Source organism: Chanodichthys erythropterus, chromosome 13, assembly GCF_024489055.1.
Source record: "Chanodichthys erythropterus isolate Z2021 chromosome 13, ASM2448905v1, whole genome shotgun sequence".
Classification (NCBI taxonomy): Eukaryota; Metazoa; Chordata; class Actinopteri; order Cypriniformes; family Xenocyprididae; genus Chanodichthys; species Chanodichthys erythropterus.
Genome location: NC_090233.1, coordinates 54,177,973 through 54,196,268, shown reverse-complemented (window position 1 = coordinate 54,196,268; position 18,296 = coordinate 54,177,973). Strand labels below are relative to the sequence as shown.

The following is an 18,296-nucleotide window of genomic DNA, read 5'->3' as shown; positions in this document are numbered from 1 at the left end:
TCTTTGTATTATTCGATGTCTGAAAACATTTTTTATTTTGACCAGTTGTCATTTTCTGCAAATAAATGCACTAAATTATATCTTTATTTGAAATTTTTAGAAGAAATGGCATCAGTAGTTGTAGAATATTTTACTCAGATATAAAAAAAAAAACTAATTTTGTCTCTTAATTTTTCCAGAGCTGTATGGACTCTAATCTAAATTGTCTAATTTAAAGTGCTTAAATGACCAATGATTGACTGTTGTGGAGAGGAAAAAACAAAAAAACAAAATCGAGATCATGAAATAAAACAATAATAATGTGTGACTTCTTTAGGCTTCTTCTGACACAAAATAATTACAGTTGGACATGAAACAGTGCTGTGTTGTAAAAACTGTATTTTGAACATTATTTCTGAAATGAGGAAACTGCACAGTCTCTGCGCAGCCGCGTCACAGCGCTGATCTCACAGGAGATCTCGCGATGACTTCTTGGTTGCTAAGCAACGCAGAGGCGAGCGTTCGGTTCGCGTGCTAAAGGAGCTAACGTTAAATCAAGACCGCAGATTCGCAGCTGAAGGTAAAACATCACTTTGTTTGTGTTTGTGTTTGTGAGGTCCTCGTGTGGTCATTTCGTTAGTTTAACAGAGGTTCTTCTTTAGAGCAAGAGCAGAGGAAACAGCTTTGTTGCTAATTCGCTGCTAGCTGATTAAAGATCCTCTGCCTGTTTTATCATCCGTTTCTGTACGACTTTCCATATATTTATTGTGTTTCTGGAGCTGAAGGACCAGAACTTTAATCACTTGTTTGCACGACGCTTTATTTCATCCCTCATGTTTTGTGTTTTGGGTCACAGTATGACAGGATGAACGACTGTAATAATTATTAAATGTCATCATTTCTGAAGGATTTCTGAAGGATCACGTGACACTGAAGACTGGAGTAATGCTGCAGAAAATTCACAGTAGTAAATAATAAAGTATAAAAAAACTGCACTGTATCACAGTTTTAACATGTTTGCTGTTTTGAACACTTTCAGACACAATGGCAGGTCAGAGACCCGTGAGCCGTGGATCCTTTGGGCCGGGCGCTGGAAGACCCCCGACAGCCATCCGACCCCCACAGACAGCCGTCAGAGTCAGTACTGCGGTGAGGGATCTGATCAGCTCTTATTACAGCTATGCTGAGAGATAAGAGCGCGCTGATGAGCTGTCTGTGTTGTTACGGGTCACAGGTGGCCCCGGGGACCGGCCGTCCTGGCACCAGAGGGGGACCCGTGGCCAGTCCTGGTGTTTTATCGGCTCAGATTAAAGTGGCCGATCGGCCAGTGACTCAGCAGGGCCTCAGCGGAATGAAGACGGGCATGAAAGGTCAACTTTCGTTCTTTCTCAGAATGTCAAACTCTTGTGAGATCTGCACACTCACCCGTTTATTTTCACTCCTTAAGGACCTCAGAGGCAAATTCTGGATAAGTCATATTACCTTGGGTTATTACGGTAAAGAGTCTTAGCGTTATTTATTGAATATTTCATCATCTCTCAGATAAAATGGACTGATAATTATTTAGTTTGTTTGCTGTTTCAGGAGTAAAATAAATGAGCTGACAATGGAGTCAAGCAAACTACAGAAGGACATTGACACCTTCAGTCAGGAGAATTCAGTCTTTCTTTCTTATGAAAAACGGTAAGTTAACCTTCAGAACCGCCAGAATTGTCTTAATAGTACCTGTAGACAAAGAAACAATTACAATAATATTATTCTTAAATTTGACCCTGGACCACAAAACAAAAAATATTTGTAGCAATAGCCAACAATGGATCAAAATGATCGATTTTTCTCAAAAATCATTCTGATATTCAGTAAAGATCATGTTCCATGAAGATATTTTGTAAATTTACTACCGCAAATATATTAAAAATGTATTTTTGTGAGTGCAAGACTTTAAAGGTGATTTTCTCAATATTTATATATTTTGCACCCTCAGATTCCAGATTTTCAAATAGTTGTATCTCGGCCAAATATTGTCCAATCCTAACAAACCAAACCATACGTCAATGGAAAGATTATTTATTCAGCTACTTATGACTGCTTTTGTGGTCCAGGGTCACAAAATGTAAATATTTTGATGCATAAATGTAGGGTTAACTTTTTATATTTATAATTTTGGAATTTTTTCTTTAGTTTTGATGTCATCAGGATGCAGTGACTAATTTCATGTTTTAAAACTTTTTTTATGTGAACAGAGCAGAAGTCCTGGCTGGAGAAATTAAAGATCTTCAAGGGCAGCTGGCAGATTACAACATGGTACATTATTTTAAACCAGTTAGTAGAAGTGCTGCAGGTGTTTATATTATAAATCTGTAAAACCATCAGAGTTAGAAGTTGTAATTTTGAGATGTGTGATGTCATCATTTAAACAGGCTGTGTCTTTTTTTAAATGACCAGCTTGTTGACAAGCTGAACACGAACACTGAGATGGATGAAGTCATAAATGACATCATCATGGTGAGTTCACATTGTTTCTTCTTCTTTACTCTTCTTGTATTCCTGCTCATTTTATCTTTGTTTGTCTCATTAGCTGAAAGCACAGAATGACAGAGAAGCTCAAAGCATGGACGTGATATTCACTGAGAGACGAGAGTAAGTGCTTTTGTTTCTTCACAAGTAAGTCATTTGCAGAGTTTGTGCTCTAGAGGGCAGCAGCTGATCTGTGTTTAACCCTCCTATAGCTACAAGAGTCAGATAAATCACGCCAAAACCTCCTTTTAAATAAGCGATTTTACATATTGCTGCAAAACTACATGCAAAATATTTCTAGGATATTGGGCACATTATTGTGAAAATTTTAAATATACATTTTTGAATTACTGTGTTATAAAGTGCAATGACAGCAAACACTGCAAAAAAAAAAAAAAAAGGATGTTGTTGTTTTCCAGCTCAAATATCTAAACATTCTTAAATCAAGGTATATTTACTGGAGAAGAGAAATGACTGAAGATATTAAGACTTGATTTCTGAAAATTGTGTGCTTAAAGCAAGAAAAAACAAAATCTGCCAAAAATAAACTTTATGTTTTCTAAGTATGACGTCAGTTAATTTGGATAAATTGTAATATTCTCATTGTCATTTCTCTTCTCCAGTGAATGTATCTTAATTTAAGAGTTTTTAGATATTTGTGCTGGAAAACAAGACAAAACGCCAAAGAAGAACGTTATTTTTTTGCAGTGTTACACACAATGTTTCAGCATGCTGAGATACATGCATTTGCAATTCCAGTTCAGTGATCTTTGTGTTTCTTATTGCACTACTGCACTGGGGGAAAAAGGATCCTCACAGTTTGTTCATGCAAAAACTCGTAGCTTAATTTCTCCACCAATGTGCCTAACCCCGAGATCCACAGAGGCCAGAGATCCGCTCACGACTCATGGTTGGTATCCGAGTGTTCGTTGTAGTTCCCTGGCTCAATGTAACCGTCCTCTATGAAGCCATCATCATCTTCAAAAGGCTCCACGCTCAGCCCATGGTCCATGCCCTCGTCCAGATCCTGAGCGCTCGTCTCCGTCTGCTGCGTGTCCAAGCTAAAGTTGGAAAAGCGTCCGGTATTGAAGACACTAGGCTCCACGTCCTCACGGAGCCTCTGGTGCCGATAATTGAACAGAAGTTTGTACCAAGAGGGTGACTTCACAGCGCACACAATGAGCATGGAAGTGCTGAGAGTTAGAGCCACTACACCAAGCAGGAACTTCCAGCTGTTGCTTCCTTTCGCCGTCCCTCCATCACTCGCAATGAACCCTGCGGAGAGACACATGTTGGCATCAGGCTCTATAGAGTTAGTTCCTCTCCATGGCTTAATTCCACTGACACATCAGTTTTTATTTCATAATGTTTTGTGGAAAGGTTTTTTCTCATTGGCGGCGCTGTTATTTACCTTGTTTGTGTCCAATCAGAGAATCAACACCAGAATACTGTAACAGTGGCGGCTTTGTCTAATTTTGTTTACGGGTCATGTGCTATTTGAGCTCAGTGCAGGTCATAGTAGGCACATTATTCTCACCTTTGCTGGAGTTGTAGACATGACTGCTGTTGCTTGGCTCTGTGGTTGGCAGCGGCTCTGAACTAGTTTTCACTTGATTTAAGCAGAAAGTGTTTCCATCAAGGACAGCTGTTTTCTGGGGCGTGTAACAAGTGACTTCTCTGCCTGCAAAACAAAACAACATTTTGCACATGAATAAATCTAACAAAACAAACATTAAAGATTACTTCACTGCAGAATTAAAATGTCCTGCTAATTTACTCTCCTCCATGTCATCCAAGATGTTCATGTATTTCTTTCTTCAGTGGAAAAGCAATGAAGGTTTTTGAGAAGAACATTCCAGGATTTTTCTCCATATAGTGGACTTCACTGGGGTTCAACAGGTTGAAGGTCCAAATGTCAGTTTCAGTGCAGCTTCAAAGAGCTCTACATGATCCCAGACGAGGAATAAGAGTCTTATCTAGAGAAACCATCGGACATTTTCTAAAAAATATACACTTTTTAACCACAAATGCTCGTCTTGCACTGCTCTGTGATGCTCCACGCATGACGTAAACATGTTGGAAAGATCACGCGTGACGTAGGAGGAAGTAAAAACTCCATCTCATTTTCTCCTCCAACTTCAAAATCGTCCGACATCGTTGTTTTATCTTTTTTTGTAAAGGCTGTTTGACGTAGTCTTTGTAAACACTGGATCGGTACTTCTGCCTACGTCACGCGTGACCTTTCCAACATGATTACGTCATGCGTGGAGCATCACAGAGCAGTGCAAGACGAGCATTAGTGGTTAAAAAGTGTATATTTTTTAGAAAATGTCCGATGGTTTCTCTAGATAAGACTCTTATTCCTCGTCTGGGATCATGTAGAGCTCTTTGAAGCTGCACTGAAACTGACATTTGGACCTTCAACCCGTTGAACCCCAGTGAAGTCCACTATATGGAGAAAAATCCTGGAATGTACTTCTCAAAAACCTTCATTGCTTTTCCACTGAAGAAAGAAAGACATGAACATCTTGGATGACATGGAGGAGAGTAAATTATCAGGACATTTTAATTCTGCAGTGAAGTAATGCTTTAAGTAGAGCAGAGCACATACACCATATCTGAAATTGGAAAACATCTTCAGCTCTCGTTCTCACCTGTTGATACGCCAGAGTCATTCAGCTGTTTGATGAGACTCGTGAGCGAGCAGGAGCAGTTCCATGGATTTTCCTCCAAATCTAAACTCTTCAGTTTTGTCAGTCCTTTAAAGATGTCTTTGTCAAGGGTTTGCAGTCCATTTCCCTTCAGGTTAAGTGTCTCCAGGTTTGTGAGGCTGTCAAAAGCTCCCGCAGGCAATGACTCTATGAAGTTGTAGGAAAGGTCTAGCACCCTAATCCTGGGATACTTCAGTAAGGTGTTTATATCTGATTCAGACATCACAAGAGAGTTATGGCTCAGGATCAGTTCGGTGAGGTTTGTAGGTTCGCTTGTAGGAATGCTTGTCAGAGAAGCATTGTTCCTGTCCACCTGAACACACAAGGGTTAGAGTTTGTTTGAACGTCGGAGTGTAATACTTTGAGTTCACTGAAGATCTTATCTTGTCATTGTATTTTACATGTAATTCTCCACTGACAGTCAGTTTAGTCTATGAATTGTCTATGCTGTAAGCAATGCCGAGCGATGTTGCTAGGACACTTTCCCACTGAGAATGGGCAAAAAATTTCTAACTAGATACTTTAGATCCAAATTTGTTGCCCATTCCCAATGGGAAACTGTCCAAGCAACATCTCTCGGCAACACAAAAGTTGCCCCGTGTATCATCACCTTTATTGTGAGGCAGTGACTTTGATATAGAAAACCTTTACATAATTCACTGTAAAAAACAAACCAACAGAAAACCTGAAGCACTCACCCGCTGTGCGATCGCCCCTGAGCTCATTAGAGCTGCTGCCATCCAGACCACATGCACCCCCGTCCCGGCCATGATCTCTCTGTCACCTGTGATAACAGCACTGCATCAACCAAACAAACCCGTGCCCTGTCCATAAGAGGAAAGAGAATGCTTGCTAAATTATCCTGTCTGTCGTGAGATGTTGTCATGAAGAAGGTTCTTGGGAGTAAAAACCCTCTTCATGAGCGTCACACAAAGAGGATCTTTGTGCAGACAAGTCACTCTCCTATCAGCATGCTGCCGTCCCGTGTCTCTCTGCTTGTGTTTGCCGTTTTATTATGTTATCTCCCATCAGCCACAGAGATACTCATGGTCTGTCCTGGCTGGCATGAGGCACAAAGTCTCCCAGTGTTCTCTAGAGGAGCGAGGGCTGTTTTCTTGCCGTGATGCATCACTCAGTTGCATTGGATAATGACATTATTGTCTTCAGTACTGCATCTTATAGCTGAATTCAACTCATTTCATATTACTGAACTTTACAGTTATTGAACTGAACTGAACCAACACTAAGCTGATTAATGACAATAATGACTTTACAGCAGAATTTGAATTTGTCTCATTGATTTGTAGATGCCTGTTTACCACTGTGAAACTGCTTTGAAAAGTCTGTATTAGATAAAGCGCTATAAAAAAAAAAGCTCCACCCATCCGTCTTGATTGACACGACTGGCATAGCGTACCATCTGCATTTGATTTATTACATGTTCAGTTATATTTTAAACTATGTCAGTGTCATACTGAATTGATTTATGAAAATGAAATATCAAACACTTTTTTGTTGTTGTTACAGTTAATTCTTCATATATGGAAATTAAATGGCATTGAATGGATCATTTCAGCACCTCTTTGTACCTTTGAAGTTAAGAAAACTTGGTAATCTAGATTCAAACTGTTGTGGTAGCGTTTGGGATTTTAATCATAATCAGCATTAAACATCAGCTTTTAGTTTAAATTATAGTCAAAATTATTTTAGAACTTTGATTCTCATAATATCTCCTGAACCTGACCGAACATTATTATATCACGTTCATGTGCTGCTTAAGCGGAACTGAATTAGAATGTTTTCTTTAAGAAAAAAGCCCCTTTATAGATGAATGTTAGAGTCACTTACCTTTGAGTCGTGTGTGATAGTATATGTTAACAGGCTCAGACAGAAACAGACCTTTGCTCTCTGTAATAAAAAGACTGGCTAAAGATTGACCACATTCAGTCATTTAACTTAAGAAGGTGAACTATGACTGTTATCGTGTTGTTCCTGTAGCTCATGGCGCTAGCAACCCTAAGGTCATGGGTTTGATTCCCAGGGAATGCTCGACCGGATAAAATATCTATACCTTGAATGCAATGTGAGCTGCTTTGTATAAAAGTGTCTATCAAATGTATACATGTTAAATTTTGATATCTCAAAGTAATCTTTAGTTTCAGTTTTGTCATGTTTAATTCAATCCCAGCACCACAGGAAAGACTCTTTAAGCAATGTACCCCCACACAAACCAGAAATGTTCTCTTTAATTCATACTGGATCATTAATAACAATAATTACAATGATTGAAACCATCTGTATGCTATAGAAAAAAAGCTGACTCGACTTGAATGATGTTCAGAGATGCAGACAGATTCAGTGGAACGAGGATGGATGATTGTGGTGTAATGACTTTAACTTTCTCGGTCTTTGTCAGGAAAGAGGACATGATCCGAGCCGTGGAGGAGGATATAGTCCAGGAGAAACAGGCTGCCCAAGACATCATTAAAAAGATGTCTGCTGACAAACAGGCCAAGTACACTGAGATGAAGGCCACCAATGAAGAGCTACTGCAGGTTGGTCATCTCATTCTACCCCAGAATGCCACGCTAGGAACTTGTGTGCTGACATTATTAGCTCAATCCAAGAAACAACCCTGATAGGTCATATAAAGTGTAAAAAGTAAAGCATGGTGCAACCCCGATTGCATGGTGTTAGATTCCCAGACAACACAAGAACTTAAAAATTACATATATCTTGAATGAAAGTCACTTTGGGTAAAAGTGTATGCCAAAAAGATGTAAATACTGAAAACAAAAATAAATAAGTGAAGCAGGTATATGTAATATCAGTGGGCTCCAAGCTTCAAATTGAAGTCTGTGAATGATTTGTGAGGGTGATTTGAAGTTCACTGTGGATCTGCCGTGTCTCCTCTCATCTGCATCCAGGAGCTGTATTCCCATCAAGAGGAACTGGACGCTCTGATGAGTAGGAAGGAGACGTTTGAGGCGGTGAGTGGACGCACACATGTATACACACACACACACAACGGTGAACTCTTGATGAATCAGGACAGAGTGTGTTTTGTGTAAAGGAACACTGTACTACTTTATGCAACTACATTCATACACTCAGTGGACATGTTTGTTATAGTTTACAGTACACAACTGATTCACACACTTTATAGGTAGAAACGAAACCTCTGACAGAGTGGCAGCAGACTTTATTCAGTGCTATTCTCAAATCATTTTATGGCAGCCATATAAAACGAGCTCACTTATGGAGTGGACTGCCTCATTTGCTCACTGTATTTCACATTTTCAATCAGTGCTGCTACAAACATTCACCCTCTTGTACCATCTGTGTTTGCAGGATTTGCTTCACTCTCAGGCCAAACAGGAAGCAGTCATGCTGCACGAGAAACTCCTGGAGCTGGAGAACCGCAGAGATGCCATGCTGGCTGAAGACAGGAACATGGGCTCTCCACAAGAGGAGAGAGAACGCCTCTTTAAACAGGTCTCTCCCATGAATCATTTATATTTGATTATTTTTAGCACATTCAGTGATTTCAAGGGACTGGAACCTGATTGTTCTTTTGCTGGTTTTAGGTGAAAGAAAACAACCAGGAAATAGCCAGCATGGAGCGACAGTATGTATTTATTCATTTATTTATTATTATGTATTTATGTATTTATTCAACCTTGTATGTTCACTTCAGTATACGCTCACGGTTGCACTAAAAAGTGCAGTCTTTGTGGTGTTGTATGCAATCATTGTATTTACTTATACACTTTGTGTCTTATGATCAGTACATAAACAAAGACTAAAATTAACGTCCTGTTTTTGTGTAGACTGTCAGAGATACGTGAGAAAATCAGCCATCTCACCGAAGAGATGCGGCAACTAGATGCTGACATGGAGGAACATCAAGGTGCTTATTTCGCTAAATATAAAAATGTATTCGTTTTGAGATGATCATAGACTGGGTTGATTTAGAGAGAAATGAATGGTGAAGGGGACAAAAGTGATGATACAGTACAAGACTGATTCAGGAGCACATGCACACTAACCATGCCATGTGACTTTTTTATGTTAATGAGACTACTTACTTATTTCAGTTTGTAATGTATGTTATGCATTTCAGTTAAATATTGTTCATTGTAAACCTATTTAACAACAAACAGCTTTGCATTGTTGCTCAAAGAATTCTCCAGATATGATTGTTAGTTCTATACAAACTGAAGACTTCTGACATTTAGAAATAATAATAATAATAATACTCCTTTCTCAGCATGACTGGGCAGAACAAATTTCTGGACACAGAATAGGCTTTGTTAGAGTGTGTGTGTGTGTGTGTTTCAGTTGTTTTTACCATTTTCAGTTGTTCAATGGTATTTTTGGACTGGAGATTATATTTGAGGACTTTTTGAAGTTACAGTATGTTTTTATAGTACATCAAAGGTTTTAATTGGGAAATTGATTTCTCTTATGTCCCCTTTAATGCACCAACTACTATAAACTGAATCTGGAGTTAAAATACATCTTTTATCATCTGCACAGGGGAACGAACTCAAAAGTACAAGGAGCTGCAGAAGAGAGAAGAGGAAATTGACTGTGAGTCTATGTCACTTCCACACAAGTCAAGTCAAGTCAAATTTATTTATATAGCGCTTTTACAATTGGTAATTGTTCAAAGCAGCTTTACATATTAGAAGCACAGAAAAAGGGAAGTGGTTAAAAATAAGCTGTACAAACAAGCGTGGTAATATGCAACATATACAAGATGGTGCTACATTAAGCCAATGTCGGCTGACTTCCAGGGGTGGAAAAAACCCCCTAGGAGAAAAACCCAGCATGCTAGCACTGGGAAAAAAGTCCTAGGAGGGAAAAAACCCCTTGGAAGATATATATAATATATGTAAATGGATATGGAGATCAAAATCTGAATTATACATTTTTATTATAGAGATTATGAAAAAACAAAAAAATGAATCCCGCACACTATCAACTTGCAAAACAATAAGAAAGACACTTTATTAGCAACGTTTCGATCGTAAGATCTACATCAGGCATGTGTCTTTCTTATTGTTTTGCAAGTTGATAGTGTGCGGGATTCATTTTTTTGTTTTTTCATATTTTGACTTTATTAGTCTTCTTTCCTACGCACCTATCTATCACCTACAGGTGTGCGACGCTAATCATTCCTTTATTATAGAGATTAAAAATAGATTATATATAAATATATGTAAGCGCACTTACATATACTTACAAACACTGCATGTCTAAACAGATCGTTAGATTGATGGGCTGGTCATGTTGTTCCTACAGCATATTTGAACACATTTGAGGAGAATAAATGTCAGGAGCAGCAGCTGATCAGAGACAGTCAGAGCAGCGTCGTGGCTCTACTGGAGCACTCCAGCAGGGTACGGCACATCCCATCTCTCACATGACTGGATCATCAGTTGTCGAGATTGAGCTGTTGACATCAGACCGCTGTGTTTTGTTTCTCTCAGAACATCAGTCGTCTGCAGCAGCTGTCAGCGGTCACTGCGCAGGAGCTCCGGTCCATGCAGGACGATCTGAGTTTCAAAGAGACAGAGATGCAGAAGTCTCAAAGCACAGCCAGAGGCCTTTCCTCAGGTCAGTGTCTTTCTCCAGCACCGTCCATCTCTGACTGCTGTGTGCACTGTGTATGTATACATATATATATAAATGTGTGTGAGTAATGCAGGTTATGTCATGTCTGGAGCACATGATGTTCAGTAGATGTTCATTTGTGAATCGCTTCCTGTGGAGATCCCCGCACAGGTTTGTGGATTTTGAAACACTTTTAATGTCAAGATGTGCAGACAAATCCACAAATAAATGGACTCCACCCACCATTTACTCAAGCCACATTGTGCTGACCAATCATAGCAGGTTCTCGCTACAACCAATCACATTTTGGCTTTACACTCAGGGCGGGAACAGATTCGCTTTGCACCCCTGAAAGGAACTGTATTCGATGGACGCTTCATTCAAACTGAGCTGAAGTGCTGTTTGTGTGGTCAAAAACACCTCGTTTCCTAAAGATTATTGGAGTTTAAGGCTTCTTTATATTTCCATCAGGATAAACTCAGGATTATACACAAATTATGATCATCACAGATCCTGAGCATCAGTAACCCCCCTCTGTACAGCGGACGCAGAGGGTAATTGTTCAAATGCAAATAGTAGCCATCGTTTTAAATAATCTGTGATACTGTCTACACCGGGCAGTGACAATTCACAGACAGTAAATGGATGCCCGTTCTGCTTCTGAAGTACTACAAGCACTTGCACTAACTAACATGAAAGACAAATGATTGGCACGTTCGCTTTGACGCGTCCTGACAGCACGGGGTAGACACGATGTAAGACACTGCACAATGGCTGACCACATCACCCCCATACTGAGGGCCCTCCATTGGCTGCCTATTCAATTTAGAATTGATTTTAAAGTTCTCTGACTGGTCTATAAATATTTACATAACCAAGCCCCTAGTTATCTCTCAGAGCTGTTGCATTTTTATACTCCCACTAGAAGTCTAAGTTCCAGTGATCAGAATCTCCTTTTAGTTCCTCAGTCCAGACTAAAACGTAGAGGGGATCGAGCTTTTTCTGTGGTCGGGCCTCGATTATGGAGCAATCTGCCGCTTGAGATTAGAGTGGCACCTTTCCCTATCCATTTTTAAGTCTCTTTTAAAAACACATATCTGTCATCTCTTTGGTTTTAAATTCATATGTTTTATTTGTTTTATGCGTTTTTGGTTTTAAAGCACAATGGACTATATGCACGGAGCGTTCTTTAGAACTTCCGCATTAATATAAGCCAGCTCGAAAACTTCCGGTGAGATGTCATTTGCTGGTGTGTTGAGCATCAGTAGTGTAATACTTAGTTTATAATCAGAATATAGTCACTTAAATAGTGTGGCATAGCATTAATTTAGTTATTCAAACGCAAGACAGCATAAAAAAAAAAAAATAAAGACGTACCTCAATGTTCCTCCTCGGGTAAATTCAATTCGACCATTAGTTTTCATACTTTTATGTGGAAAAAAAGCTTCAAAAACTAAATATTTATTGTGCACTTTAGTTAGATTAATTGAATAAATGTGTGTTTTCACAAGTGTGCTGAAATCATTGATCTTGCACTGCACTGACTGACAGCTGATGTGATTACAAAGGGAGAGCGCGGTGCTCGCTTTCTGTGTAATTCACAATAAAAGTTATTGTTTTTCATAAGATTTTGTGAGTATTTCATACTTCACATTGACAAAATGTATTTTAAACCTAGTTATTTTATAATGTTTAATATTTAGTCAACGAAGTGAAAAACGTTTAGAGGAAATGGCTGATATGTGCGCAAATAAATGCTACTTTGCCGCCATCTGGTGGTTAAAATGCTAATTACTGTCTTTTTATTTTTAGATAAGTGTTTTCTATCAAATGTTAAATTTCCTATATTTTTAAACGTTCGGTTTTACAATGGGGACAATCTCAGAAGGATGAACAAATAATGTTTGTGGTCATCACGTTAAAAATAACATTTGAAGTGCTGGGAAAAAATGTGTGTGCGTGTCTAATTACAGACACGGCATTTTTAAACAGTCCCAATAGCTTCGTCTTTATTGCAATCAATAAAACTGGTTTATTGGCTAATTAGGTAAATGTGATAACTACATTAAAATATAAATACAACATTAAAAAGTCAACCATAGATGGTTTTGTGTCGATGTACAACGACTACAGAATGAACAGCTAACAGTTCACCGGAAGTGCTCGAGCTGGCTTAACGACAACCAGGAAGTAACCCGTGCATATAGTCCATTGCAGTGACAAATAATATCATGTATAATACCAAATATGAGCCCAAATGACCATCAGTGATGTAACGGTATGAGCTGGGTTTTTGTGAGTGGATAATGCAAATAAATAATAAATAAATAAATAATAAAAATCATGCAATGCTGAAAAATATATCTTTTCATTTATTTTGGATGCTGTTAGAAACTTTACAATCAAAAAATATGAAGTCCGGTTCAAATGAAATATTACTTGTGTGATCAAGTGTTTTAATTGATAAATAACTATAACACTTGTCTGCGGGGCTTTTTACTTTTAATTGCTCGCACATGTATCTTCTGTACAAACAGTGGGAATCGTAATACGTGTATTTAATGTTTAGAATATTATTTATAATGCTCTAGATCATTAGATCCACAGAGCTGCTCATATGCGTCATTAAAACTGCTTGACTGAAGAAGTGGGAAACGCTGTTGTGTGACAGTAATTTCACACGTTTATCTCACGAGGTTGAATCCAGTTATTCATTAGTCAGCTACTTATTGATTATTTTCTGTTCGATCTTGAATAAAGTGACGCTTCCATTACGTGTTGTTCCCATAACAGAGATGTAAAGCACTGTTTCAAAGGCTCATAAAATCTAATACTTTGGCTTGGCTTGATACACAGTCTAATGTTGTAACAAAATCTAAATTAAACATCTTTTACTGTACCAACTTTATGGGCCTTCTACTTCCTCTCTATCTGTGTCTGCATGACTCCGTCTCTCTTTCCTCTTCTAATGTATATCTGCTGCCCACTGAAGGGTCTTTCCTTCTTTTGTATGAAACTCCTCGGCGTTCTCCTCAAATTCCCAAACATTGTCTTATCTCCTCAGAGCCGTTGAGAAACACGCCACACAACTTCCTCTGAGTGTCTCTTTTCATAGCAGTCTGACATTGTTCGTCTCTCCTCTATTTGTTGATCTTGTACTATTTCACTTTTATGGTCCTGCAGAAACACTCTGAGGTTTTGAAGGCATTTGCTGTGTAATGTATGTGTGTGTGTAATGTATGTGTGTGTGTGTGTAATGTATGTGTGTGTGTGTGTAATGTATGTGTGTGTGTAATGTATGTGTGTGTGTAATGTATGTGTGTGTGTGTGTAATGTATGTGTGTGTGTTATGTATGTGTGTGTGTTATGTATGTGTGTGTGTAATGTATGTATGTGTGTGTGTAATGTATGTATGTGTGTGTGTAATGTATTTGTGTGTAATGTATGTGTGTGTGTAATGTATGTATGTGTGTGTGTAATGTATTTGTGTGTGTGTAATGTATTTGTGTGTGTGTAATGTATTTGTGTGTGTGTAATGTATGTGTGTGTGTAATGTATGTGTGTGTAATGTATGTATGTGTGTGTGTAATGTATTTGTGTGTGTGTAATGTATGTGTGTGTGTAATGTATGTGTGTGTGTAATGTATTTGTGTGTGTGTAATGTATTTGTGTGTGTGTAATGTATGTGTGTGTGTAATGTATTTGTGTGTGTGTAATGTATGTGTGTGTGTAATGTATGTGTGTGTAATGTATGTGTGTGTGTAATGTATTTGTGTGTGTGTAATGTATGTGTGTGTGTAATGTATTTGTGTGTGTGTAATGTATGTGTGTGTGTAATGTATGTGTGTGTAATGTATGTATGTGTGTGTGTAATGTATTTGTGTGTGTGTAATGTATTTGTGTGTGTGTAATGTGTGTGTGTGTAATGTATGTGTGTGTAATGTATGTGTGTGTGTAATGTATGTATGTGTGTGTGTAATGTATGTATGTGTGTGTGTAATGTATGTATGTGTGTGTGTAATGTATTTGTGTGTGTGTAATGTATTTGTGTGTGTGTAATGTATTTGTGTGTGTGTAATGTATGTGTGTGTGTAATGTATGTGTGTGTAATGTATGTATGTGTGTGTGTAATGTATTTGTGTGTGTGTAATGTATGTGTGTGTGTAATGTATGTGTGTGTGTAATGTATTTGTGTGTGTGTAATGTATGTGTGTGTGTAATGTATGTGTGTGTGTAATGTATTTGTGTGTGTGTAATGTATGTGTGTGTGTAATGTATGTGTGTGTGTAATGTATTTGTGTGTGTGTAATGTATTTGTGTGTGTGTAATGTATGTGTGTGTGTAATGTATGTGTGTGTGTAATGTATTTGTGTGTGTGTAATGTATGTGTGTGTGTAATGTATTTGTGTGTGTGTAATGTATGTGTGTGTGTAATGTATGTGTGTGTAATGTATGTGTGTGTGTAATGTATGTGTGTGTGTAATGTATGTGTGTGTAATGTATGTGTGTGTGTAATGTATGTGTGTGTGTAATGTATTTGTGTGTGTGTAATGTATGTGTGTGTGTAATGTATTTGTGTGTGTGTAATGTATGTGTGTGTGTAATGTATGTGTGTGTAATGTATGTATGTGTGTCTGTGTTGATGGTCAGTGTGGAGCACGTTGGTGAAAGACCCCTAGAGAAGGAAGCAGTCCAGAATGTTCAGAAGTGCTGACAGGGTTTTTTTGACTGCTCCCCACAAACACACACACACTCTCACACACACACACACACACACACACACACACACACACACACACAGAGACAGTCTCTCTCTAAACACTGAGCTGGGCCGTCTGCCTATCAGTGGGAAGCGGCTCTCTTCCACTTCCTTCCTGTACATGCCCCCCTTTAACGCCTCCCATGGTCCCGCACACAGATCAGCAGGTCTCCAGCGGGACGGGCCACACACACACACACACACACACAGATTAGCGCTCAGTGTCCCCGAGGACAGCATTTCAACAGATCAGTTTCAGGGTTTCTACATCCACATTGCAGCATGACCAGCAGACCCTTCCATCTACAGCAGAGCAGCTTTAACTGTGTCATGAATCTCTGTCACGGGGTAGCCAGATATGCCTGTAATTGTTGCCAAAGGTTAGATATCATGACCTCTGAACCCTCTACTGCTTCCTGCTCATATGCTGTGGGCGACACAGTAGTTACACATGTACATGTGGCAAAAAGTTAATGTGCTTCACAAAAATGATCATGAAAAGTAGCCGAGATCTTCAGGTTAATAGAACACCTAATGAGTGAAGCTACATGATGTTCATACATTTGCTGTGTTTTTAGTGACACCTGTAGGATAAACCGTGACTCTGCACAGTCCAATTAAATAAAGCTTCGGACGGCTTGTTTATAATTGAAATGCTGATGTTCTATTTGTTCTTGTATGTTTTAGAAAGTGAGCGTCTACAGCAGGACCTGTTGAAAGTGGAGCAGTTGGAAGGAAAGGTCGGCACAGAGCTGCAAACGCTGAGAGATCAGCTCGAACTCATGACACGCGAGCTGCACACATACAGAGATCTGGATGCTCTCAAAGCAGCCGGAGAGGACAGGAAGAAGGTAAACACTCCAGTTGTAAAATCGTTAAATCGTTAATCTTGTAAGAAATGTGATGATGTTTTGTGAGACTGAATCAACTCCTTCAATACAACATGATTCAGTCGATCTACTCTTCGCTCTCTTGTCCTCTACACTTAAATATAAACACAGATACAAACCTTCACAAAATAAATGAAAAGCATCAAATGCATGCAGAATGTGTTTGTCTGCGTAAAGGCGGATATAGTCAATATGTACTGTATATGCGGTGGTTATATCACATATGGCAGTTCATTCACTCTTATAGTGAATTGTCTTTTGTGGTTTTTGTCCCATCAGAGACTGCAGGAGGATCGAGTGACACTCACTCAGAGGAAGGACACGTTCAAGAAGATGCTACACAAAATGAACGAGGAGTACGAGTCTCTTAAGAACCAGTTACAAGAGAATGAGACCCATGTAGAGGTGAGAAACACTCATGTGAAAATACACAATAACTTCAGTTTCAGATATTTCTGTTGTCATCTGTCGACGTTTCTATGTAACAGAGGAGATAGTTATCATCTCTTCACCTTCTCCCACAATGCCCATGATTTTAATAGCAAGAGTTCCCTCATTTTGAGCTCTTTTATTGCACTCAACCTACACAAAATGTAAAGAAAAGTAAAAGTCAGAGATTTAATCTGGCAGGTAGTGGGTGAACTTCAACATCAAAGCTGACCATGTGGTTCCTGTCATTCCCAGTCCTCTCACAATGACTATGTTTACACACACATTTAAGAAAACCTCTTATTCTAGAGTTTTTGGAGAAAGTAGCATTCTGAAATGTCATGAAAATGCATTTTTTCTTATTTAATCTTTAAATTCGGGACATTCCCATCATTTATGGGACCCTTGTCATGAATCAGACTCAAGGCTGGAGAACTTCTGTTCTTCTGCCTCTGGTTCATCGCAGCTGTTATATCTGCTACACAAAATAAATACTATATAGTTGATCTAATTTCATTGTTATATGTATCATCATATCTCCCAGCCTTAAAAATGCCGTTAAGTCCATTTTTGTTTGTATTTTGTGTTTTTCACAATGCACTTTGTTTCAAAGCAGCTTCGCATTAGGCTTTATATGGCATTATATACATAACAGTGTGACTTTTTGTAAAGTTGTTTTGAAACGCTGTGTATTGTGAGAAGCGATATAAAGATAAATTTGACTTGACGTGAGTTGGGGTCCGGAGCGGAAAGAGAAAGCTGCATGTATACGGGTTAAGAGCACAACACTCACACATGTATGTAAACTGAAACAACACTTTCTCACAATATGCCGCTTTCTGGTGTTGTGTTTGATGTATGGCTCTCTAATGTGACTGTTCTCTTTCCAGCTGACCAATATGGAGAGGAAATGGCAACATCTTGAGCAGAACAACTTTGTGATGAAAGAATGTATCCTTTCATAACGAGTGGTTTTCTTTCAGAAGTGTAGTTACAGGTGATGTGTAACCATCTAATGATCCCTAACTCTAAATGCAGTCATCGCCTCAAAAGGTGTAGAGAGCGATTACCGCCCAGTGGTGAAGAACGTCAACAAACAACTGCAGGAGTACAATAAGATACTGGTTGATACCCTACAGGGGACAAGAAACTGACTTCCTGTCTGCTCAGACTGCAGCTCGCAAACTCACTTCCTGTTCAAGATGACCCCTGATTTGTGTGTGCAATTCATGTGATTTGTGTTTTCTACATTAAAAGACTTCTTTCACTCCTCTTGTTGTCCATTCTGTGAGCATCACTGCACCAACTCTCTAGATAACTGTGTGTGTGTGTGTGTGTGTGTGTGTGTGCACGGGTTTAACCTACATTGTGGAGTCCAAATGTCCCCACAAG

General features: G+C 38.9%; 2 protein-coding genes across 2 annotated transcripts; one reads left to right on the top strand and one right to left on the bottom strand.

The window, feature by feature from the left end:
- Nucleotides 1-492: 492 nt before the first annotated feature.
- ift74 (intraflagellar transport 74) lies at nt 493-18,164 on the top strand. Its single transcript, XM_067406473.1, has 20 exons — nt 493-559; nt 1,019-1,128; nt 1,214-1,349; nt 1,427-1,475; nt 1,564-1,662; nt 2,223-2,283; nt 2,425-2,484; nt 2,558-2,619; nt 7,624-7,762; nt 8,135-8,197; nt 8,559-8,702; nt 8,795-8,835; nt 9,038-9,117; nt 9,747-9,800; nt 10,515-10,612; nt 10,703-10,829; nt 16,273-16,436; nt 16,755-16,880; nt 17,795-17,855; nt 17,943-18,164. The coding sequence occupies exons 2-20, from the start codon at nt 1,024-1,026 to the stop codon at nt 18,056-18,058; spliced, it is 1,785 nt and encodes a 594-aa protein (XP_067262574.1). The 5' UTR covers nt 493-559; nt 1,019-1,023; the 3' UTR covers nt 18,059-18,164.
- LOC137033959 (leucine-rich repeat-containing protein 19-like) lies at nt 2,665-7,045 on the bottom strand. The gene is made up of 4 exons (XM_067406474.1): nt 5,906-7,045; nt 5,151-5,520; nt 4,034-4,177; nt 2,665-3,771 (listed from the first exon to the last, which is right to left on the bottom strand). The coding sequence occupies exons 1-4, from the start codon at nt 5,975-5,977 to the stop codon at nt 3,395-3,397; spliced, it is 963 nt and encodes a 320-aa protein (XP_067262575.1). The 5' UTR covers nt 5,978-7,045; the 3' UTR covers nt 2,665-3,394.
- Nucleotides 18,165-18,296: the final 132 nt, after the last annotated feature.